Genomic DNA, 25,454 nt, shown 5'->3' with positions numbered 1-25,454 from the left:
CTGGAACTGTGAATGCATGAGACGAGTTGTGAAAGTAAATTAAACAAAACATATGTAAATGAATAAAAGCCACTCAGTTCTCTCTGCCTAGAGCAAATATTGAAATAGCTCTGGCGTGAAGTTTGATAAAGTATATTTAGTCTGTCTCATGAATATCTCTTTATTTTGTCTCGGTAACTTCCTTATACGGAACTACTGATTTTTGATAAAAATTGTTATAAAATTGATTCACTATAATTAATCACAGTTTTGATTTTTGTGCGGAATTCTGTCACTTGTAATTTTTAATGTATACCACGAATTAAACATAAAATATTACGTTTGAAATATTATATTGCCATAAATAATTAGGTAATAAGATGAACTATTATCGGCTGTTTATTCATGTGTGGCCATTTTCTGTGCCTTTATTTTTATCGCGCCTAAATGTGACAATTATAGTTATATTTGATATTATTTTAAAAAAAATATTTGATGATACTGAGAATATTTTTAAATACTCAAATATATCTATGTACATTCCAAAAGTCAATAAAGAATATAGTCAATTATTCATAAGATAAATATTACTGACAAATGTATTTGCGTATATAGCTATATTAATATTTTTTGAATGTATATGCTTTATTGTGAAATACAACAGAGTATTTTCATTATTCTTATATAAGTAGGTAACTTTTTAATATTTTTTATCGATTAGAAAGCTAGCTATGTTACTTTCAATGTCATTGGAACGATTAAGCAATAAAGAGTATTTTTATATATACTCAGTGTTGCAACATATAATTATGTTGTCATTATTATATGTATAATATGTTGCCATATGCTATTTTATTAGTAATACGTATATACTAACGATAAATGCAAAATACAGTCATTCTATTTCTTTCATAATGTATTTCTAGAAATTCTTAAATAGAAAATTACATTCTAATTGCTGTATATGCAAGTATAGTTAGTTATTACGGTAATGATATAATCATTACCGTAATAACTATATCCTCTATTACTAATAATTATTAAAATACATTTAATTGGTCGTTAATTTTATTATATGCAAATCCTGTTTGGAAGGGATTCCATTTATGAATAAAATTAATCAATAATTAAAATAACATGAATGAAGTTATTTGTGGTCATAATTAAATAACTTTATAATTCTCTCTATTAATACCAAAAATATATTAGAATAATTTAGATTACAAATATAATTTGTATAATTTAATAATGTACTGACAAGCAGTTCCTATACTATACAAAGGAAGAAGATGGCAGGTCGCTCATAAACGACGTGGTGGCCAGATCAGTTGCTAAATGTGAAATTTTTATTATTGATGAACTTTATACCTACAACAGTAACATTAAACATATTGTAAGCAAAAGAAATACTGTTTACATCACTCATTCTAATAGTTTAATAATGAATAGGTAACTATTTTAATTATATACTATTATATATTATATATATACCAGACTGCACTATGTGAATTGTCCTCAGATTATTATTACATATATAAGATTAAAAAATATTAATCATTAATATAAAAAAATAATACAGATCAGTGGAATAAGAGAACATACTGCGCCGAGACCAAATAATGGAATAAAGGCAAGGTAATGATGATGATGATGATGATTAATAAATAAATACCTTAGTAGTACAAGGTGGATTTTGTTGAAAGTGGGTTGCGTTGTAAGCTGTATTTCAGTTGAAATGAGAGATAAGAAGTCAGTACTGAAAATCGTGTAATTTAACTAAATAACAGGAGAAGCGGTATGACATCTTGTCCTCTGGAACGGTAACGCAGCGGTACTACGGCGTAACATGATAATGTTATTACCATAGTTGTGTTCATGTACACTGGCGTCATTTTGTTTGCCATTCTATTGTTTTTTAAATAAATCTATATCTCGTGTCCAATAAGAAGATAATATCCAATATCGATATTTAAAATGTTTTCATAGATATAAAACTTTCATAGTGCATTTTATTTTCAAATGTAATTTACCATATAGCTCTTTTAATATGTATGTTTATAAGTAATTTGCAAAGATATTGTGTATTTTCATTTGTAAAACTCTATTCTTCGACCTGCCTGCTTAGTTTTTATTCATGTTGGTTTATGTATGTAATTTTAATGAATTAATACTAGTGTTAGTTTTTATAAGTGGTCAATTTACAATTGTCTAACTACGATTGACACAACTGCTAAGATATTGTGCCATAATATATTGAATGTTATAAGTCAAATGTTTTTATGCAAATTATAAAATATTGTAACAATCAATGAAGCCTTTTCATTGCCAATACGATTGCACCCATCAGATTATGACATCCATTCAATTACTGATTTGAAATAACTTCAAAAATTGCGGTGTTCTGTCTAGAATCTATTATGGTGAAGAAATTTGTAAGAAATTGTATATTTCTAAAAAAGTATATAACAAGACGACTAATGAAAGAAGTAATAGTGATTTGGTCTGCAAAGTTGGTGTAATTATAAGGATCGACGATACAACCACTTTTGTTCTGGCTTAAGACCCAATGATGGATTCACTGTCGTCTAAAAATTACTGTGTGAATAACCCTTGCGAAAAGCTGAGGCTTGCTGTCGAACGCTGCTATCGGTGTCACAGTCATGAATCTCTTAAATGTCAGGATACGGTGGAGAAGTTTATTGAATGTTATCGTGTATATGCTAGAAAACGTCTCTAATTAATAAGCGCGATCATACTACAATAATGTGATTACGTTTATAAAACAAAATACTTATGTCAGGGATTTAATAAAATCATTCAAACTGTTAAAATGTTTATTATTCGTCAAATGTCACAATTTAAGAAAATTTGTTTCTTACTTATAAAAAATTAAATTCGATTATACAAGTTACAAATTACAATATTGTTATATTTTTTTGTCTGCCAATAACTGTGTTATGAGTTCTATTATTGTTCTCGTAGGCCGACCCGTCATTCCGCGGCTCAAGTATGGGAAATCGCGTCCTTTGCTATATGCAACGTTGTAAGTATCGAAATGGACCCATTTGCTGTCACAAATAAACTGCTTTAGGAAGGCGGCGCAAGTTGGCGAGTCACCATACTCGTGTCGGCCTGTATTTGCAACGTCTGCAGTTTGGCAGTCCAATACACGGTCTTCGTAGAACTTCCAAAGTGGCATTCTCCAGATCCTATCCCCTGTCTGGCTGCTCGCTGATTCAGTGTAACAGAATAACTCCTCTGAGTTAGTATAACAAGCACATGCGGCCCCATCCAAGGTATGCACTAACTCTTTTGACATAGTACCAATGTCGACAATAAATTTTGGCCAGTAGTTTCTTGCGTACACTAAACTGTCAGCTATGAGAAGTCTGCCCTCTCTCGATGGAAGTCTTACGTGTATTGTTTTATCATTGGCGCTGTAAACCACGTCACCAAATTTTGGACTGTTTCCGTTGGGCATTAACTCGCATAATGGCAGTATGCCTCTTATGTTGACAGGTAATTTTAATCTCGCCGCAGCTCTTGTGGTAGCTAAAACACAAGCCGCTCCAGCCATGTCACCTTTCATGTATCTTAATTCTTCCGGTGGCTTTAAATCTAAGCTTCCGCTATCAAATGTAACCCCTTTACCTATAAGTATTATCGGTCTAGTACATTCATCGGCTCCAAAATAACTGATTTCTACATACAAGGGAGGTTGTACTGACGATTTCCCTATAGCTACAAATCCACCCATTTCGTGACTTATTGCCCAACCTTGTGTTTTCACTTCTACGTTTATATCAAGTTCACATAAGAGATCTACAGCGATTTTCGCAAAAGAGGTTGGATTCAATATATTCGCGGGCATTTCTTGCAGATATCTGGCTAAATTTTGGGCTTCCGCTTTCCTTTTTCCAATTTTCCAACCCAAAAAATCGCAGTCATCGTAAAGTTGAAGGGTAGATAATGGAATTTTTCTTTGTTGTGTAGAATTTCTATATTCCTGAAATTGCCAAATTGCAAGTGCTGCACCCTCTGCTGCTGCTTCTGCATTTCCGAAGGACTCCACGTGAATGCTTTTAGGATTGAGCGGGCGTAGAGCTTTAGCTCCTACGCCTGCAGCTACTCGTATAGCTTCTTTATTTTCATCCAATTGCTCCGTTGGATTAAATGATAAACATTCGGAACCAAGGCCTGTTACGGCAACGTATGCAAATTCAGGATCTAAATCATAAAATATTCTATGTTCACCTAATTTTGGTGTAGGAGTCAGTTTTAACACTTCCCATAGTTTTCCACCTACTTTTTGGTTGTATTTCTCAGCGCTAGCAGTAAGAATCGCTGCTTCGCCTTTCACATTTTCATTATAATATATACCCAGAATGAGTCCTTTGTCTCGATGAATACATGCCTTGGGATCTATAACTGTACGTGGTGGATTCACAGGCACCCAATCACATTGTGGAATCCGGAATTGAGATATCAGGCGCGTACATTTTTGATACAGATAACGTGCACCGATCCGAAGATCTAACATAATAAATTTTGTAAAAAACAGATTTTCAAAAATAATAGACTTAAAAATATGACTGCATAACCAACTAGTTTTAGATGTTTTCACTTTTTATTAGAACAAATTTGCAACTCATTTAGACAACATGAGTAGTTTATATTACATAATTAAGTAAATCACAATATCACACAACATACATGTTCACAGTACAATCAAATTATCGCACAATATGTCTTTTGGAAAAGGTCAGGAAGTTTTTTTCTTGATCCAACTTGGAGTGTGGCGCTTAACCCACTCTGGTATATTTGATAAAAGTGTTTCTTGCAACTGCCGATAGATAATGAGTATCAGGAAAGGGATTGCCAGTCTCTCATCTTTAAAGAAATAAACCCAGAAAGCTAAAAGCAGTAGGCACATATCTACCATGTAATCGATTGCAGATCTTACAGTTACTTTAGCCTTTTCCTCTAGCTCTTGATAATCTATAGGTATTACAATAGTTGCTCGTTCAGTTTTTTTCAAAACTATTTGTTGGGTACATTTTCTGTTTTGTGTTTCCTCGGAATTATTTTGTTTATCTATAGAATTACGCGTTGTTAGTTTTTCTTTTTTTATTAATTTTGGTTTTTCCATATTAGGTACCTGTTTCGGTTTAGGTTTTGTAATGGAATTGGCAGTTTTATTTTTATTTACCGGCGTTTTGATATCATTCGTTTTATTGGCTATTGTCTTTTTTGGTTTAACTGTTTTCCTTTCTTTGGTTCTTGTTTCATCTACATATTGTTGTTTTTCTGCAACATTCTTCAAGTCTTCCGTGTTTAGGTAAAGAGGTGTCACAGGTTTCTTTTGACCACCATATTCTTTTACAATATTAGTATAATAATCTATTACGGTTCTACCTTCCTCGCTAATTTTATCTTGAACTTTCTCTATTTTGTTAATCTTCTTGTTTGTGTCGTTAGGTAAATTATCTTGTGGTAATTTTTGAGGTTCCTTTTTAGAAAGTAATTTCGGGAATTGGAAAGGTTTCTGAACTGGCATTTTAGTAATTCTTTTGAATATCTTCATTTTGTCATCTTTCTTTTGTTTATCTTCTTTGATGTTTATTTCTCCTAGTTTTGGTTTTTCGTTTGAGTTTTGTGATGTTAAATTGGGCACAGGCTTAGTTTCTGGTATGTCTAAGTCCCTTCGTTTCAATATCGGTTTGGGTACAAAATTAGGATCGGGCAGAGGTAGAGGTTTTAGTATTTCTCTTTCTGACTCTTCTTCTTCTTCTTCCATTAGATCATCATGAGAAGAAGGTCGAGATACTTTATTTCTCGGATTGTATGTGTCTTCTTCATTTGAGTACTGGCTTCTTCTATCTAAATCTCCATCTAAGCTACCATCATCTGAATAATCTCCATCTGTTGACACAGTACTCGCTGTGTAATCTTCATCGAATGATATATTTTGATGCCATCTGTTTTCGGACGTTTCCGAATCTTGAGAAGCTTGTCGCGAGTTATATTCGTATTCTCGATCTTCAACAGAATCTGATTTGATAATTATATTTGGCATTACTAGTTTTGCTTGAATCGGTTCTGATGGCGATGTGAATGTTTCATTATCGTTGTTTATTATATCGCGGCTATTGTCGTACGGAATGTCTGCATTGTGGTCAGTTTTAGGTTTATCCTCTTTAGTTTGTTTTGTTTGTTCTTCTTTCATAGCCACGGCTTTATAAAATCGTGCCATAGCTCTTTCATGTAGGAGTTCTGTTGAGCTGACAGCATTGCGGAGGGCCTTGAAAGGCATAATGCAACGCGAACTAAGCTCAGGTGCTGACAGAGAAATGGGTGGCGGAGATAGAGCATCCTCCAAGTCCAATTGGAAAGACTTTCTCTTTTCTGAAAATTGAAAGATAACTTATATAGGAAGTTTATTAATCACATATATAGATAAACATTACTATTACATATTCTGCATGTAATAGTAATGTTTTATCTATATATAGGCAAATAATTTAATAGGCTAAAGATATTTATAGAAATTGTCTATTTCTATTCTATTGGGTTTATCTATACTAATATTAAATATAATTTTAATAAGGAGGTACATTCTAAGTTGCTGTGTTTCAGGCAGCCACTGATCAAATTTTGAATATTCTTTTGATGTTGGATAGCCCATTTACCGGGGAATCTTACATAACATCACGCTGCAACCAATAGTAGCGAAGATGTAATGAAAATGTTGTGAAAACGGGGAAAACGTGAAACAGACGAAGTTAAGCGGGTCAGCTAGTCAAAATCATTTTTTTTTAATCTTATCGATATATTTAATACTACCAGAAAGCTCTGCGTTTATTATATAAACGATACAGTTCGCATGGTTGTTTATAAAAAGTGATATGGATATATGTACGTGTATTCGCATAAGCTGCAACGTAGTTAACAATACAGTTTTGTTAGTTTTGTTAGCCGGTGTTCTAATCAAGCGAGCACGGCGTGCGTCCGGGAGTATTTATAGGCCAAAAATATGCGCACAGCCGTTCTAACGATATTCACAACGAATTGCCTTTTACTCGATAATTTTCAGACGTTTCACTTAATCTTACAATGTTTTATTATATTTATATACATAGCAAAACCTTTGTAGGTATCCATTTTTAAAGCAATTACGCGGCCGATGGCATATGAAATTTGGCTTAGTTAAAGTTAACATGGAAAATGAGTAAATTACTAATATGTACTTTTTTATAATAATGATATAGAATATATTATTTTAATAAAAGATATATTACTCATCTATGAGATCGATATATACACACATAAAATATATATATTAATCATTGACCACAGAAAATTAATGATGCTTAACAAAAGGAATTTTTGTACTCACATATGTATAAATGGCTAGGTTTACTTACTAGATGTATTAACGTTACATCTAAATAGGTTGTAATTTATATAACATTTTGTTTTTACTAAAATAGTTAGCACGAAATAAGCTGATCTAAATCTGTTAACTAATGATTTCGTTCGGTTCTAACAAATAATATTTAATTCATAATTGAGGAGACAAATGTTTTTACTCAATAATTTCTACTTGTATTAGTATTACAAATAAGTAAAACAAATTCATATTTCATATATTTATCAAAATACTGTTTGAATTCACGTATAGTACTGGTCTACACATAGAAAAAACATTAACTACTAACTACAGCGTCTTATGAAAATGACGTAACTCGCTTAGCATTATTAATTATTACTCGCTTTGATTCTATGTTATTTATATAGTTTTGTAGGAAAATCATAATAAATAATAGTAGGTATATAGTTCCTTACCGGTTTTGTCATCCGATTTGCTGTCCGGGTAGAGGACGAGCATGAACTCGCTGCTTCCGGTAGGATCTTTGTCTTTAGCTGGGGAGGTACGCATCATTCGCGCCGGTGGTGCTGCTTCAGGAGCTGTGGTCTGTGCTCGCTTGCGGCGAGGAGCCGGCGAAACTCGTGGCTCCTCTCCTTCCTCTCGTGTCAGCACTTCGTTTATAATACGAGACTCCACTGCTAAGAATTCCATGTCCACAGCTCTTCCTGGTATTTTCACTGGTGCCGACTCTACACTCGGCGCACTCATGCCATATGGGCTTTCGGCTTTAACACGAAATCGGTATTCGCTCCCTTCTATCAAATCAAACAGGGTCACATTTGTCTTTCGACTTGTGGTAGCTTTTAGCCATACGTTCCAACCGCTGCGATAATATTCGACAACATAGTTGCCGATGCGACAACCTCCATCGTCCTCCGGTGGCTCCCAATCTAATGTAACTGATTTGTCAACTTGACGCGTGACAGAAACACGCCTCGGCGGGTCTGGCGGTGCAGTTATTGTTACCAAAAACGCTGCTATATCCTCACCTATATTGTTTCTTGCATGTATTTGGTATTCCCCTCGATCGCTCCTTCTTGCTGAATGAATTTTTAGCACAGAGAATTTGGGAGAATTTGAAATTTCCACTCGTTCGTCGACGACTATGGGTTGACCGTCGTGTCTCCATTCAATAGTAGGAGTAGGTTTACCCACGATTGTCGTTTTTAAATATACAGTTTCGTTTATTTCGTATAACAAACCATCTTCGTATTGTCGTGGATAACGCAATTTTGGTGCCGCTTCTAGAGCGAGGCGCGCTTTTGTGACTGCATGTCCTACTCGGTTGGTTGCAGTGCATTTTATTTCACCTTCATCACTTGCGAGAGTTTGGTGAAACACGAGTACACTGTTTGACTCTGTGGTCGTGATCGCCGTGCGTCTGCTACTGAATATTTCATAGTCATCTTTAAACCAAGCGATGGTGGGTGTTGGCGCACCAGTGAAAGTAACACGGAACTCCGTTTTGTCATTCTCAAGTGCGGTAATATCATTCAGATGCTCAAGAAAAATGGGTGCTTCTTGGGCGCCTCGTTCGAAGCTGACGGTGAGGACGTCAGATAATTCGCTGTATTCGGAGCGACCGACACCATTCAGAGCTGCAACACGGAACTGATAGCGATGCGGAGGCTCGAGGCCACTGAGAACCAACTCAGGGCGAACTACGACAGGTGGCGCAGTGCGAATCCAGTCAGCTGAGCCAAGCCTATTGCATTCTACTTGATAACCCTGTAAAGGGGCACCCCCATCGTGGGCTGCCGGCGTCCATTTCAGCGTGATCGCATTCGGTTCATCATCAGTTAATATCGGAATAATATCCGGTTTTCCTGGTGCTGCCGGCCGCCCTGGAATAACATAATTTTAAAGTTGTAATAAAGGTAGGACTTGTAATTTATTTCAGACGACTGAAAATCGACAGATGACTGTTGATATATAAAACATTAAGTATGAATCGAGGATAACTAGCCGAGTGAAGTAATTTGGCATAAAACTCTTAACAAAATTAGATGCGTGATAATCGTTACATGAACGCCGACGGTCTTACGATTTGTTTTGTTGTGCCACGCTTTAGGAATCGCAGCGGGCAGTCTTTTTAAAAATAGAAATGTAGACAGGGGCCTCAGTGTGCGTACGACAGGTGTGGTAGGAGTGAAACGACGGTTCGGTTTCGTAGTCGAGTGTAAAGATGGTTACCTGCGGATTTCCAGTGCACGTTCTTCCTGGGCTTTAGAGAGGCGTGTGAGGCTGAATGTTGGTTGCCCATGGCGGCGGCGGCGCGCGCCGACACACTGATCGCAGGGAGCTCTCACCCGCGCCCCCGCGCCCCCGCGCCCAGCGCCGCCCGCGCTTGGAATAACTTCGCGCAGCCGCCGCCCGCCCGGATGCGATCTTGATGTTTGATCGATACGTTTCATTAATGATTACCGGTAGGTTACGACCTTTGGCGCAGCTATCGATCTATGCTCATCATAAATTTGAACAACAAGCACAAATGCCAAACAGTAATAGGTTTTTACTGAAGTAATTAATTTATCGTGTTATATGTTAGTGAACCAAATAAGAGAATAGTTCCATACGTTTATTAATGTATCATGTGTGTAATATTGAAATAGAGACTATCACTGTAATGTGTATATATTTATTGCTTTTTATTTGTACCAGTAAACGCCATCTGTTACTTATTCCAAAAATCACGTCAATGTAAAACAGTTGTATGCTAATTGTGTGTACGTGTCTCTCAAAATCATTGCCAAAAAATCTTACACGTTTCTGTAAGATGTCAGTGTGCAATGTTATTTAGACGTCTGCAAACTAGATGGTGCTAGTTGTCTGTGTATTTCATCATTATTGTGAAAGTTTAAAGTTTCGTAACTTTATTGCGTTCATCCCAATCCTGTCTGTTTACACTGCTACCCGTCAACGTCTACCGTTAACAACTACTAGTTTAACAACATACATAAAATCTAAATGTCGCAACTAGAGAAGGATTAGCTTACCGACTACCACTTTTACCAAGTGATTTTCTATTTAGTTTTATTCAAAACTTTATTCCCTCAGACGACTTACAACATTCTGGGTATGAAAAGGAGATCCATTCTTATGTTTCATCATTTATCCATACTATATCATATTGTAAATACAAAAAACATTGTTACCTAATTATTATTGAACTCCAGAGCGGATACTTATGAAAGTTATAAGAATAGATATAGAAGGTACTTTTTTGAATTGATGACAATGGAATGGTACTCCCACCTGGGCTTACGGTTTAAGCTGGTGGGACACCAGTGAGGGCTGAAAAGACGGGCATGAGGTCAGCTGTTAATTAAAATTGGCAAATTCCCTATGAATTTATCACAAGGATTTCTAGGGGACAACACCACGTGTAGGTAAACCTGATATTGTACATTGCTATCAATAGGGTTGTCCTCATATAGCAAATTGGAGGTCCACATTACTAATAATACCCTTCTCCCAAATGTATTACGCTTCGCGCTATCGGCTATCTATTGCATTTCGACATGGGGTTTGGTAATTATTCATTGTAAATAGAAAAACAACTGTCTCGTAGAAATATTTTGTGACAGAGCAGAGCTTTTGCGTCAACATTAACTAGGTTTGATACCGGTGTGTTGTTTGTTGCGCGGAGCGCGTTTTTCTTATAAACTCGACTTTGACCAATCAGAATATTTTTAAGTGGTAAACAATGGAGAAGAAAATTTGTTCTCGATCAGTCAAACCGTTTCGGAGGAGTATCGTTAAAAAGAGTGCAATTTTGATCTCTAAAATAGCTCCTCTCTTCACACTTCGCTCAACAATAGAGAGTCCATGACCTAATATATAATATAATACCCACTTGTTTTTAAAATTTTAAATAATATCATATGATACCGGCGGCTTCGTCTACATTTTTACATAAAAAATAACATGTCTGACCTCGTGTTACAATTTTTCGTCACCTCAAACTTCTATTAGATCAGTTGCCGGGAAAAGTTAACGAACAGATAAATACAGATAGAGAAACCGATTTTGTACTTATAATATTAGAATGAATACTCATTTATCTATTTACGTACATGCAATTGTTAACTATTGCGTGATGCATCATTAATTAGAAATGGTGGAAAGAAAGTCATATATATAATATATAATACACATCGTCGATTCATATATCTAAGTTATTTAAAGTAACCTAAAACGGTACGTCAGAGGCCACAGCCAAAATAAACTTACCATTTAAAAAAAAATACAGTTATTTATTTATTGAGGAATTTTCTTCCAGTCAACCAGTGGGCAAATAAAAATTCAAGTTGACGGTGCATTATATAATTTTTATAGATAAATGTAAAAAAATAATAATTTTAAATGTAATTAAACATATATACATACATATTAACAAATATAAACAACCATTCTTATATACAGTCCATACAGTACAGTACAGTCCATAGTTATCCGTCATTCTAACAAGAAAAAAACAATAAACGGTTCGAACGGCGAGTTTAATTTTAGAATTATTTGTAATACTTCTTAATGTGCATTATAGAGATTTTAACTCAATATTCGCCTTGTTATTCAATGTGAGTTAAAACAATAAGAGTGTGACTGATCGGTGTCGGTATGTGGAAGTTATGCGAGAAAAACTATTATTGGGTACTTTATCGATGCAAAGGAACCCAAAAAGCAATTACTGTTAGAATTTTTGAATGATTGTTTGTTCTTTTGTCGCTATTTTCAGAGCCGGCTTAAACATATGGGGTTTTCACATATTTCAATATATTAGAAACAAACACTTCCTACATTTTAAGCTAAAGCTATTAGCTTAAAATGTAGGAAGTGTTTGTTTTATTCTAATCGGTTTACAAACAACATACATGCATGTGGTCTCGAAACTTATTTTTAATAAAGTGTTTCGATTGCTGTAAAATCGAATAGAGGCCATCTATTTTCCACGACTTAACTCGCATACCGGCTTGTAATTCGCTGACAAGATTTATTATACACACTATGCTGACATATTCGATTTCTGAGTATTTTATACTAGACTACCGACTTGCCTCAGCTTTGCACAGGCATTCCTATTATTATTTTTAATTATAGACCCGAAAGGAAGACTTTCCTTAGATCGCAAGATATCTGTTAAGTGCTTTATGAGGCTCTCGAAACAGCAGGGCATTTAGTAATACCTAATATTTTTTTTTTATCGATTATGATGAAATCTTGTACCAGTGTAAAATTATAATATGAAAACAAAATTGAACAGCGATAATATCTAAATATTTTTTATATTATTCCTTCCAACCCTTTCTTTCTTAAAAATTGAAATAGAATAGAATAGAATAACTAAACGAATAGAACTACCTTTTTCATTGTTATTATAAGTATATAGGTACCATATACATAGTATAAAACAAAGTCGCTGTCGCTGTCTGTCCCCATGTATGCTTAAATCTTTAAAACTACGGATTTTAAAGCAGTTTTTTTAATAGATAGAATGATTCAAGAGGAACGTTTATATATATAATACATGTATACCCGTGCGAAGCCGGGGCGAGTAGCTAGTATTATATAAAATAAACTGTGCAATGTATTACTTATGATATAAGGACACAATGTCTTTAAACTGCAATATAACATTAAAAAGTATTCCATCCCTAAATAGTAGTTTTATTATTTTGTATTTTGTATAAGTAGTGCCATCCCTAAATGATAGTTTTATTATTTTGTGTCTATGCTATTGTCATGTCTAGCGTTGCCAGGCGTCCGGATAAAGCCGGACACAGTTAGGCTTTTTGATTGCGTGTCCGGCTAAAATAAACGGTGTCTGGCTTGTCCGGCTTTTGCTAGGCTATTTTATTTATTTTTATTGTTTAACTTAAAAAGCAGACGTTTTGTTTTGTTTAGATTGTTTTCTGAATGGTTTGGCATAATAGCAGGGAAATAAGACTTATTTGTGCAAATGCTTTTTATTAGAATTTCAGAAGGATTTAAAAATGTTGAACTGTTCAGTTAGCCAATTCTGATGAATTCATTAGGAACCACGAAGTTTTCTAATTTTAATTTGATATCTACAATGTTAGCAGCGTAACCCGCTGCTTATTACCCATTATCTTAACAATGTGCTCTTTCACACACATGTATGGTTGATGTATAGGAAAATATCACATGTGTTTATACCAAAAAGATGTCTGACATACAAATCGGTAACAACAACTTTTTGCTGGATCTATTTTGGTACAAACACGATGTATTACAACGGCAAAAGTAAACAATATAATTAATCTAGCACCTAATCTCAGAAACGTGAACAAAAACACATTTTTATGATCTAGATTTAGTCCAGATTACATTGCATAAAACTGAGATGTAAAAATCTCGTAAAATAGTCATGGATTAATGGTTACAGAATCGACTTATGTCTAAAAGGTTGTTATTACAAATCTGCCAACTATAACAATTAGGTATTTATGTGTAAATTCATATTTCTGATTGACTCTCTAGTGATGACACTATTAACAAACCACGCTATGTAATTAGACTGCGCCGTGGCGGTTGGATCACCCCCTGCAACGTTTGATTCGAAATTCGAATTAACAAGTGCATGGGCATGTCAAGTGCTCACATCCCGCGCCCCTGACTTATAGTATGTATTAAAGAAAAACTCATTAACAAAACAGTAAATAATGTTTAAAATAATATTAAATTACAACAGATAGTGTCAGATTGTGTCACCCAAATATATCAAAGCTATGACACATGGCAGCGCAATCAGTATACAAAGACGACAGGCGTGTGCTACTTTGAATTAATGATTATTTTTAGAATTACTGGGTCACTTATCGAATCTGCTGATTTACTTGCATTTTCAAGAAACTTCATAAACGAGCGACTCAGGTCGAAAGTATTCATAGTTCAGTGCACTAGTTTCTAGTTGATTTATTCACTCCCCTATTCCATTCAAATTTTAGTACGACTGATCTCCTTTGTGGAATGATATTTGTGAAATACTTAGTTAAATCTTTTTAACATAATTCGTTTTACTAAATTTTATAAAAGGTTACACTTGCATCTGTAATTACTATATTTAAGAGCTTCGCGTTATTTTTGTTTCGAATGGTTGAACAGGTAGAGTTTATCTTACTGGATTGGTCTAGTCTCAGTCTATTCTCTATCCTAGATTTATTTTTCTAGCAAGTAAAAGTAAAATATCTGTAATAGTATATAGGATGTAATGTAAACAGAAAATCGGTTTTGGCGTTTATCCATAACACCAATGACTTCAATATTTTACAGTCAAAACATCAACAAATAGAAAGATCTCCACCATGCAGTAATTATTCATTATCAAAGAAATATTTATATAGTAGGCGTAAACATTTCTACAAAAACCTCTCCAATATTTACCTACTTTTGTTTCCCATTTCAATACTCCGAAGTATTATTGGAAAACTGTTTTCATTCCATTGAATTTAATATTATCCGATTATCTCGAATTCTCGATGCATCTACATGTTTATGCATTCTAGATTATTATTTAGCTCAAAAAAGATTTATTGCAAGTATATTTTTCTTCATTGTTTCCTAAATTGTTGATTTATGTTTCACTGTTCGTTGCAAATGAATTGATGGGTTCGTCTACCTCATGTAAAGTTATCCATCATTTCACATATGCACTAGTATCTCCCCCCTCCCCTTCCTCTATTATCGCCGGAGTGCTCATAACTTTGTTTTATCTCTGCTATAATTGTCTATACTAGTAGTCACCCAGAAGTGGAAATTCGACCATAATTAATGTAACTTTCAGTAAGACTATAGACGAATAATATTAAAGAAAAACAATATTAATCTATTCTCAGCTAGACCACAGACTTTAATAATCAACAAAATAGTATAATATGCCTATGTGTGTTAAATGCATGTGTATATATTCTATCTATATATAAATTATAAGTGTGCGATATTACTCTCTTTCGGCTGTGTATTTTTTTTATGTACAAAGTTTCACATGACATATTAATAGATTACAAAATGGAGCCATGTTTGACATTTCAGCTTCGTAAATGTTTTCACTATATCGTGATAGAGTCAGCCGGGACAAAGTATTTTATTAGTATAAGAGCTTAATTTGATGAAATTGTTCGACAAGTACGTTGATATGACAGCTTTATTTAATTCCATTAGTGTGACAATGACCTCCGAATCGCACAGCAGCTGCGACTCTATCCAAGGTTCGTTTATGTATACCTACCTAAGTCCGTATGGCGTGTTAGTATTATTAACATTGTACAAAAAAGATGGACGATGTAAAATAAAAAACATATATAATATATCTTTAGATTTTGACAGTTAATAACCGCCATTTTTATACATATACTGTCATAGTGATAGTTATGTATATATACATATATCTACCGCTCATTCGGAAAGCTGTCGCATCACAAGAAGAACGAGCAAGAAACTGGCGTGTTGCCCTTTTAAATATTTTTTTGTTACTTTAAGTTGAAGTGTGTGAATAGAAACTACATAGAGTATACTAGTCGTAGTGATTAGAGCAAACCAGTCCCTATAAGCAGCACCCGTTCACGAGTATGACGGATGATGATCTTTTCTTAGTATGGTATTCGAACTACGCAGATCTTGGACTACTTAGGAGTAGTCCAAATTCTGCTTAGTTCGAATGTAGATGTCACTATGTGAATTGTCCTGAGCTATTTATATATTAAAAAAGTAATCATAATAAGAGAATGCATGGTTAAAATATCAGCATTTTCCAGCCGTCGTTGGTCCGATTCCAATGTTTTAAACAGAATTTTATGATGCGTATGCGGCAAAGTATTTATTGCGCTCTTGATAAACATATCTGTCCTTGCATTGAAAAGCAACATGTATGAATGTTCACTACAATGTAATGAAGTTGATTGTTTAGTAAAATTGGTATAAAACAGTGTTACTATGTATTCGCAGTAAACCATAGTGCTCCAGCCCTTAAACCCTAGTGAAATAGCCTATGTACAACAATATGAACTTACACTAATGTTATATGTTCAGGAATTTGAAGATTAATGAGAGATTTTCTCTAGTTTCTATGCTTAAATTACCAACAGTTTTTCTATATCGTAACAGCAATAACACAATAGATGCAAATTGACCATCAGAAGCAAGACCGTGTGTTAACTACCACCACGACGTGAATATAATTGAAATGAAATAAATATGGCCGTGTGATATATGTGACACTTTTCTAGTTTTTTTTAAGGGACTATAATGGAATGATGTACACTCCTGCACTAATAGACGCGGAGCTGGGGGCTCTAGTGGAAAAAAGTGTCATGAGCATGAAGTCATGTCAGTAAGATTTATCAAATAGTCTATGTATTTATCACGGTGGTTTTCAGGGGGGACCGCGTGGAGGCCAACCTGACCACCAATGCAATGTACCGTACATTAGTTGCAATTGAGTCGCTAATTCGCTTTCTGATAACACCCCTCATAGTATCTAGTTATTAACTCGAAATCTATTATTGTAAAAATCTATTTGCATATAAAGTACGCACATATATACCTATATAAATTGAAACAATCATGAGTGGGCTATTGAGAAAATCAAATAAAACAATCAAACAATATATTAATTGAGAACTGTATTCGAAAACTGTATTCGCATATTTATTTAATATCAATTTCGATACAAAGGGAATAGAATAAAATAAAATAAAAAATATAAAAATTCTCTCTATTTTTATTTGTCTAGCACAAATTGTCCATTGTCAATTTTTGAATGACGAATATTCGAATATGTATGAATATATGCATTGTTACGCCAGCGAAATTACAAAACCGCTATGTAGGTATCAACATCTATTATTATATTTTATTATTGTTACCCGATGGTAAGTGGTAATAGTTACGCATGTATATCTATAACAGCACCACGGTCATGATCATATCATGTAAGGACCGTGATTCCCTTCATACATTGTTATTCCGGAAAACTACGACATCTCGATATTTTGACCCTTCATCGAAACACAATTTACACAGCAAACTAATTGCCTGCAGAAATAGGTGAGACAGAGGTACCCAAGCAAACGAATTTGTATAAAGTCAACCAATATCCCATGTGACTGGACGAGTAAGCATATCGCAGGTGCTACAAACGTTCTTAAGTTGGAGTAGCTGCTTATCATCAAATTCAAATTCAACATATTTTAATTCATATATATCCATTACAGATACTTATGAAAAATCTAATTAATCGACTGTCTATTAAGGTGATAGTCTAATAATTACACCATTAATTAGGGTATCCCTTAACGTAATAGCTAATATGTGTAGGAACACACCTTCAGTCTAACCTTATATGACAAAGACAATAATAACAAAAATGTGGCAGGCCATGCTTCATGATGATAGATCGTGTACCGGATACTTGAAAGCTAATGTACGAGTATACTAACTAATACATAAAACTGAACTGTGTGTTTTGTCATACGTATCTATAGAACTATCGGTCGGATTTGAAAAATTTGCCAAATGCATAAAGCATTTGATGGACGAATTCCTGACAAATATGATATTAAACATCGCCAACAATGCTTAGGAGCTACATAAGTAAAAAGGAAAACTGATAAAAAAAAAGTAATGGTGTCGCGCGTAACGGTGGATGCGATGCCATGAGACTCTGACGAGACGAAAGGTAGTCGTCATTCTTTTTAAACTAAACTACGGGTGAAACCGCATTGCATAGCTATCATATCACATTTGTATGTATAACCACAAGTAAAATACGTACTATAACTAATTAATGACCGATATAAAATTTATCGGGTAATCATCCTGTTTCGAATTTCTCGTATATTATAGATTTAATATTTATTTGTAGTTACATCATTTTTATTTTTTTATCATAAAAGTAAAACATGCAATAAACCTATTTTAAATATTCAACTATCTTGCTCTTTTCTTCCTTATTACTTTTTTCTTATGAAGGACTATAACATAACCTTCAATAATCAAAATAATTAACTATTTTCTAAATATTATTTGATAATACATCCAACTGCCCTAGTAATATGTGCTGACTTGGTACCAGTGGATGATGTTAGAATGAGTGTGAAATCAGGTTTAATAGCTCGTGGCATACTTATTGCTCCCATAACCAGTCTGTAAGAATATCCTACGAAACAAAAAATAATCCAAATTAGTTTGATAAATGACGATAATTCCTAAAATTGTAACAAAAATAAAAAAGAAGCGAGTTGAGAACGAAATTTTTTTAAGTCGATTGAAAATATGTGTTTATGCTTGAAACACGCGTGCTGTCTAAGCTGTAAGATCACAGTCGACCTAAATCGCTCTGGAGCGACGCCAGCGCACAAATACCGACACCACCACTCCCCAAGGTGACATTGCACTAGAGTTGCCAACTTTTTTATCAGCTTAATAAGGACAAACGACCAAGACCCTTAGTTACGCAGATCGAAATCTCGCAAATGCGAGAATTCTCTTTTTCCCGAGACAAATAAACTTTCCGTCATATTTTGATGCATTGTGTTTAGGTAATATTTTACTCACTTTTTTACTCGAGACAAATAGTATTCAGATCGTTTTGTATTCTATTTAATTGTACTTAGAAAAAATTATACTTAGCACTTCTCACGTTGTCGCTCTCGTCGTTTTTGTCAGTTCCATATTATTTTTGTAAATATTTCTTAAAATCGGGGCACTATATGTCTCGGAGAGACATTGACATTCTAGCTCTAGGTAACGAATATGAGAGCATTGTGGAATAGTGTAGTAGTAACCTGACTTACGGCAAAAGGTTATGAGGTGTCAAATGGACTCTCCGTTGAAGTGAGGATACCCCGATAAAAAACTAATTAATAAGCGTCCGTGCTAGGTTTGTCCTCTGCTATGTTCAATTCAAATATACCGAGCGAAATGTGGACATGTCAAGTGTTGCGTTCGCCATAATGTGAACAATGGCCTAGATGAAGCATTCAGATGCATTGTCAGCCTCTGAATACTTCATCTGGGATAATAACCGTGCCGCTATATTATTACCATAATATTGGACGTCCCGTGAAATACGGGACGCTTGGGAACACTACATTGCACACACTTAAAACAATGTCACGATGCTGACACCACTTTCAACTCAAATGGTATGTTAATAAGAAATATTATTGCATGCGTCTCACTGATAATCGACAAAATTGACTTGATTACACAAGTTGTCGAAGTTATAATCCTTTGAACTTCTTTAAGTTGTGCAACAGAACTTGTAGTTTACTAGTTGTGCCCGCGGCTTTGTTTGCTTGGTATCCGCAACTGCAACTTAACACTGCTACTAATTTTCTGAACCGATTGGAATTAAACAAACACTTTCGGTATACTTGCTAGTATACATTAGTTAAAACTGTACTCAAAGTGTTATATCATTTATATGATCAACATTCATAATAGCACTGTTGCAGACGTACTAGTGATATAGTTTTGTATTTCATATTTACATTGTATTTACTATTAAGAATATATATATGTACTGAGATCATTTAGTGTCTATTAAAGACATCAATAAACACAAAGACATAAATAAAAAACTCTTTTCCTTCCTAGATCACAAAAGTGTTTCGTGTACAATTTTTTTTTAATAATATTTTATATACGTATATAAAGTATATGATTATTGTAATTTAATACGACTTCCAATTATTGGTATTATGTTGTTTGCTACTTGGAATGTCGGATGCTTGCCGAGATATTATTAGACAGATGTTTTCCAGTAGGTACCGTTTTCGAAATTGTATACGCTTCGACACAGAATTAATTCTTAACTTTATTTATTTGAAGGAATTATTAGTAATGGATACATATCTCTATTAGTACCATGACAGGTCGACCTACATACGGTCTCTCCTGGATACTATCGTTGTTAATTCATGGTTATTTCATGAGTTGTCTATAATGGGCTAACATATCTCAATTCATGATCATCTTATCATCCTTCACTGTTGCCAAGCTAGAGCAGGGAGTGCATCACGTCATACTTATCCATTAAAAGAGGCTTTATATATTTACTAAAGGTAACATTTAAAACTGATATAGGGGGTAAGGGGGTTGTTAGGAATGGGGATAATAATGACATTGCTAGCAATCTAATACATCAGGTTAAATGCAACCTGGAAACCATCATGACAAAATTCATATAAATTTACCAAGATGGGCTTACCTCCTATCTTATCATTTTCTACCGGTGCCACGCCAGCGTAAACCATTAGTGCAAGCGGGTGCACCATTCCATTATCATTCATAATAAGAAAAAAAACTGATATAATATTTCAAAGCGGTGCAGTGCTTCCGGAGTGTACTTTTCTCATTACAAATTCTCTTCTCTTTTTATAGTATTAGTTTAAGTATTCTATTATACTTGCTTGACATTAAGTCAGCTTCCCTATAAGTGAAAGAATTTTTAAAGTCGGTTACTATGTTTTCAATTTATCCATTATAAACAAATAAACATATCAAAATAAAATCTTATATCAGTATAGATAATTTCGTAACACTCATTCATCTATACATATCAATATTTTATTTCATACATCTTTCAGTATTTTATATTTAGTTCAATCTATTACATTATCTTTTATGTGGGTTACCTACCCACTACACGGCAAATGGAGTACCGTCCTAATTCTAAATTTATAATTAGAATATTATTTATCTATGGATAGATATAAATGATATATGTTTTCACAGCGAGCAAGCATTGTTCTAAACGGAAATTAAATTATTCTAAGGCAAAATATATTTGTACCTTTGTAGCGTTTTCGGATTTTATTTTCAAACTAGCTATTCCCGCGATTCCGTCCGCGTGGAATTTAACTTTATTTTCTAAAATAAAAGCAGCCTAATTTACTCCTTATTTCATCAGCTGCCAATAAGAGTTCCATTAAAATCGGTCCAGCCATATCAGAGATTAGCCGGAACAAACAGACACAAAAATTGTAAAAAATGTTATTTTGGTGTATGTACCGTATTTATATTCATATGCATGTAGTAAAAAGGTTATTTCAATATTACAAACAGACACTATCACTGATTACGTAAAAAGAAAATTCCTAATTTAAAAATAGAACGCCAAATAATTAACTCTATTCTGAAAACCATAACTAATCAAAAGTTTTTGTTGATATAACTGAGAATGTAATCACTACGTTTTTGCTGATGCATTGATATATACCTATATATAACAATATTAATGTATTTTATCAAGATTATAATTTTCAGTGTATTTGGTGTATTTCATATTCATTTAATATGATTGATTTTAGCTCAATGCACGATGTATTGGAAACAACATTATCAAATGAATATAATCCCAGAGATTTTGATATACGTACATGCTTAATGAAATATAGCGATGTCGAGAGTGTATCATTCACTGTATTTATTGAATAATATTTCCCATTTGGGATTACAGGTTATGTGATATATAATTTACGAATATGCAAATATAATAACTTTATAAAAGAATTATATACAGTATCTAGTGCTCAATATGCTGGAACTTATTTACAACAGACACAAAGATTTCAAACTCTATGGTTGAATGGAACTATCGGTCTGGGATTTATAAACCAACCTTATTCCCGGGACTTACAAGACCGCGCCAGTCTTTGTGATAGGGTAGATGCAGTAGTAAATCCAACCTTATGGAACATGTGGTAAAAGTGTATAGGTTTTGTTCAGTATTCGCTGAACTTATTTTATTTCTAATATTTTCCCAGTTAGGTGCACTGGGAAAATATTAGAAACTAGGATTGCCAGTAGATCTAAAAGTTATATTAATATATATACTATATATAAATTTTCAAGCTTAACGTCTTTCTTTTCGCTTTTTTGTTTTTTTTACTATGGATAAAAAAGGAGACAGAAAAATCAAACAGGAAGATGGAAAAACATGGAAAAAAGCACTCGATTTGTTTTGACAATTAAGAAAATATATTTACTTACATTTAAAATTATTTATATACAATTCAAAATAATTCCACATCTCCTATTGGATAAGTACAAAATGCCAAGTTCTCAAATTTGTAGATTCATTGGCATTAAAATGGTGACTTAAAAGTTTATCGAAAACATCGGTAATTATAATACCTGAAAGAGTAATACTTAAATATTTAAATATTTAGAAATTATAAGTGATTAACATTTTCATTCAGATTTATATACCGTCTAACCATCGTATGTTGTTCGTTAATGGTCTTACACACCAAGGAATACAGTTCAAAATTTACAAACCATGAGTGGAATTGGCGAATACCATTTAGTTCCAGTGTTTTATTAGGCACTTAGACATGGAACATTAGACGTTGAAAATTATTGTACGGCCATTTCTGTACCTCCTATTTTTAGTGCATTACTGTGAGAAGAGAGTGCTTTAAAGAATAATGTAAATATCACTCATGAAGTCATGACTGAAATGTTGTGATTAGTGAACTACTGTGGTGATTATAAATTCCATCTGTGTTACGCTAAAAAATGTTGATATAATGTTAAATGTGTTACGAAATTATTTATATATTAAAAAGTTGAATGGTTTTGCTCTTTTGTCTATGACATAGGATTACTTTCAAATCATATTAACATTGTCAAGAAATTAAATATAAAAAGCCACATATTTAAAACTTTCTAATCATTTTGAGGTCGATAATCGAGGATGATTCTAATTTTTCCATATTTGTTTATTTTTAACGGAGAGTACTTGACATATGGATTAATATTAGTCTGGTACGCGTACTTGACTGATATTAAATTCATACATATGCATAGAGAACAATATTATGAATGAGCGAGTAAAATAGGCTATCCACCCAGACATCGCCGCGCAATGTATCCAGTCTAAAATAAAATATTAGAAATGTAAATATATTTCCTTTTCAATATACTACGTAAATACAAATTCAATACGTAACAGATATTCACATACCGATATAGTGTTGAATCGCTTATATTTCTCCGAGTACGTTCGAATCCCATGTAGTCGGGGCTGGTCTAGTTCAATAGTTCGTGACTCAGTTCGCCCAATTTTGTTCACAGATCTCTTGCAAACTTGTAGTACTTACTAGTACGTTCTTTTAGTTTGTTCGCTTCCGACTGGTTTCGAAGAAAAGCAGTAGAGTGACAAACCTCTCGGATAAGTATTTTATATAAAAAATATTCTCGTTTTCTTTTAGTCCGTAGACATGGTCTGATTTTTGTATACCCGTATCACACAAATACAAAACTCTGTTCTTTTAGCTTTCAAATATCTGTTTTCTTTTTTTTAGCAAGACCTATTAACTTTAAACGAACTAAAGAGCGAAATACCTGAGAACGTCGCATGCGTCTTTAGATGCGCTCCGCCGAACTATTTTATTCGTGAACAGCACAAGACTAGTCGGGGTTACACAGAGTAAAACAAATACAGAGTGCGAGCCTTTCAGTCAGCAGTCATACAGGAAAGTTGTAACTAATGCATAGAAACACGATAACTAAGTACAATACGGTCGATGTTGCAATACTCCGTTTCTCTGGGGAAGTTAATGTCTGCAGTATTATTCTCGTTGTTCATATTTCTATTTGAGTAATATAATTTTCCAGATTGAACTGCTACTGAGCTTACGCTGCGTATAATAATATATTTAAGCTGGCTCGCTTATTAAAATAATGGGAAGATATATTTCCAATGTAAAAGTTTCTATTATGTTTTGCATAAAAACGTTTGTTGTTTTGTTGCATTTTATAATAGATTGTGCAATAAATTTTTGTGTGCTCAAGAAGAAAAAAGAAGAGTCCAAGATAGTATATTTTGGACTATTCTTTGTTTACGTTACATTTACGTTAACACATACATATTAGCAATCATAAGACAAATAGTCCAATTTTTATAAGAATTTGATTAGTTCTCTGGATTGGCAAAGCTTTGGAGTGGTATCACATGATAACGTGATGTCCGTAGTGTTGTTTATTTATATAGTCGATGGTTACATATTTATGTTCTGTTCTCTTCTTTGTATGGTCTGTCCTTGAACCTATAATATTTTATACAATAGATGATGCTTATTAAACCAAATGTAGGCGAAACCACGGACTGGACTAGTTTATAACGTAACCTCAACTACGCACCATGACAAATTGGCTTTATTATTTGAAAACAATGATTATTTACTAGTCTTTTATATCTGTTAACACTTGTTCTAATACTGTACATGTATTATATTATGAACACTGTATTTTTACAATACTGATAGGGTTGCCAGCTATGCCTATTTAATTATTATTTATTAGTTTCATTGGAATTATAATTAAATAGTATGATATTGGATATTACTAACTATCCAATTCTAATCCAAATTCAATCTTATCTAATGAAATCAATAGAAAGTTAATAAACTAATAGACTGTTTTCAGCCTAGCACTCTTTTTCACTGCTAGTAGTTTTGCCGGTTCGAATTTTAATGATATTATTATATCCAATAACACTATTTATATCATCATTGCCTTGTCTTTATACCATTATTTGGGGTCAACGTAGTATGTCATTCTCTTCCACTGCTCTCTCTCGGTCGTCATATCTAAACATACTCTTCTTTTATTCATATCATCTTTCACACAATCCATCCATCTTTTCTTAGGGCGTCCCCTCCCTTTACATCCATTCACATTCATATTATACACTTTCCATAAGACATGGTCCTCATTCCTCCGCATAACATGCCCATACACACTATTTATATAATATTTAAAATTTCAATTATTTATAACAAACACTAATTGATATTAAATTATAAATTATACCTACTTTAATTAAGTATAATTTAAAATACCTATTTACTTAAAATAAGTAGTAAAAAAATATATAATACTCATCATAAATACATATACAGTTATAAAGATGTGAATAAAAATATTTGCGCAATTTATCCAAGAAAGCAGATATGTACTTGTATTTAGAGGAAGAGGTTTAAAAATTTAAATATTTCCGATATTTTATATTAAGTTT

The 25,454-nt window shown here is 33.5% G+C and overlaps 2 protein-coding genes across 2 annotated transcripts; both read right to left on the bottom strand.

The window, feature by feature from the left end:
- Positions 1–2,799: 2,799 nt before the first annotated feature.
- LOC131849352 (cytosol aminopeptidase-like) lies at positions 2,800–4,528 on the bottom strand. The gene has a single exon (XM_059199415.1). The coding sequence runs from the start codon at positions 4,517–4,519 to the stop codon at positions 2,906–2,908; it is 1,614 nt and encodes a 537-aa protein (XP_059055398.1). The 5' UTR covers positions 4,520–4,528; the 3' UTR covers positions 2,800–2,905.
- Positions 4,529–4,737: 209 nt separating this feature from the next.
- On the bottom strand, positions 4,738–9,725 carry LOC131849350 (titin). The gene is made up of 3 exons (XM_059199413.1): positions 9,602–9,725; positions 7,825–9,252; positions 4,738–6,384 (listed from the first exon to the last, which is right to left on the bottom strand). Exons 1-3 carry the CDS (start codon positions 9,669–9,671, stop codon positions 4,742–4,744), a joined length of 3,141 nt encoding a protein of 1,046 aa, XP_059055396.1. The 5' UTR covers positions 9,672–9,725; the 3' UTR covers positions 4,738–4,741.
- Positions 9,726–25,454: the final 15,729 nt, after the last annotated feature.

The sequence above is a fragment of the Achroia grisella genome, unplaced genomic scaffold (assembly GCF_030625045.1).
Source record: "Achroia grisella isolate CSIRO2021 unplaced genomic scaffold, CSIRO_AGI_Agris_v1 utg640, whole genome shotgun sequence".
Classification (NCBI taxonomy): Eukaryota; Metazoa; Arthropoda; class Insecta; order Lepidoptera; family Pyralidae; genus Achroia; species Achroia grisella.
Note: the sequence above shows the minus strand (reverse complement) of the source record. Positions and strands in the feature narration are given on the sequence as shown.

Excerpts from the sequence above, each read along its gene's own strand:
- LOC131849352 (XM_059199415.1), bottom strand. The coding sequence starts at position 4,519 with ATGTTAGATCTTCGGATCGGTGCACGTTATCTGTATCAAAAATGTACG.
- LOC131849350 (XM_059199413.1), bottom strand. The coding sequence starts at position 9,671 with ATGGGCAACCAACATTCAGCCTCACACGCCTCTCTAAAGCCCAGGAAG. Across the intron at positions 9,253-9,601 it reads CGTGCACTGGAAATCCGCAG|GGCGGCCGGCAGCACCAGGA; the intron begins GTAACCATCTTT and ends ATGTTATTCCAG. Across the intron at positions 6,385-7,824 it reads CAAATCGGATGACAAAACCG|AAAAGAGAAAGTCTTTCCAA; the intron begins GTAAGGAACTAT and ends TTCAATTTTCAG.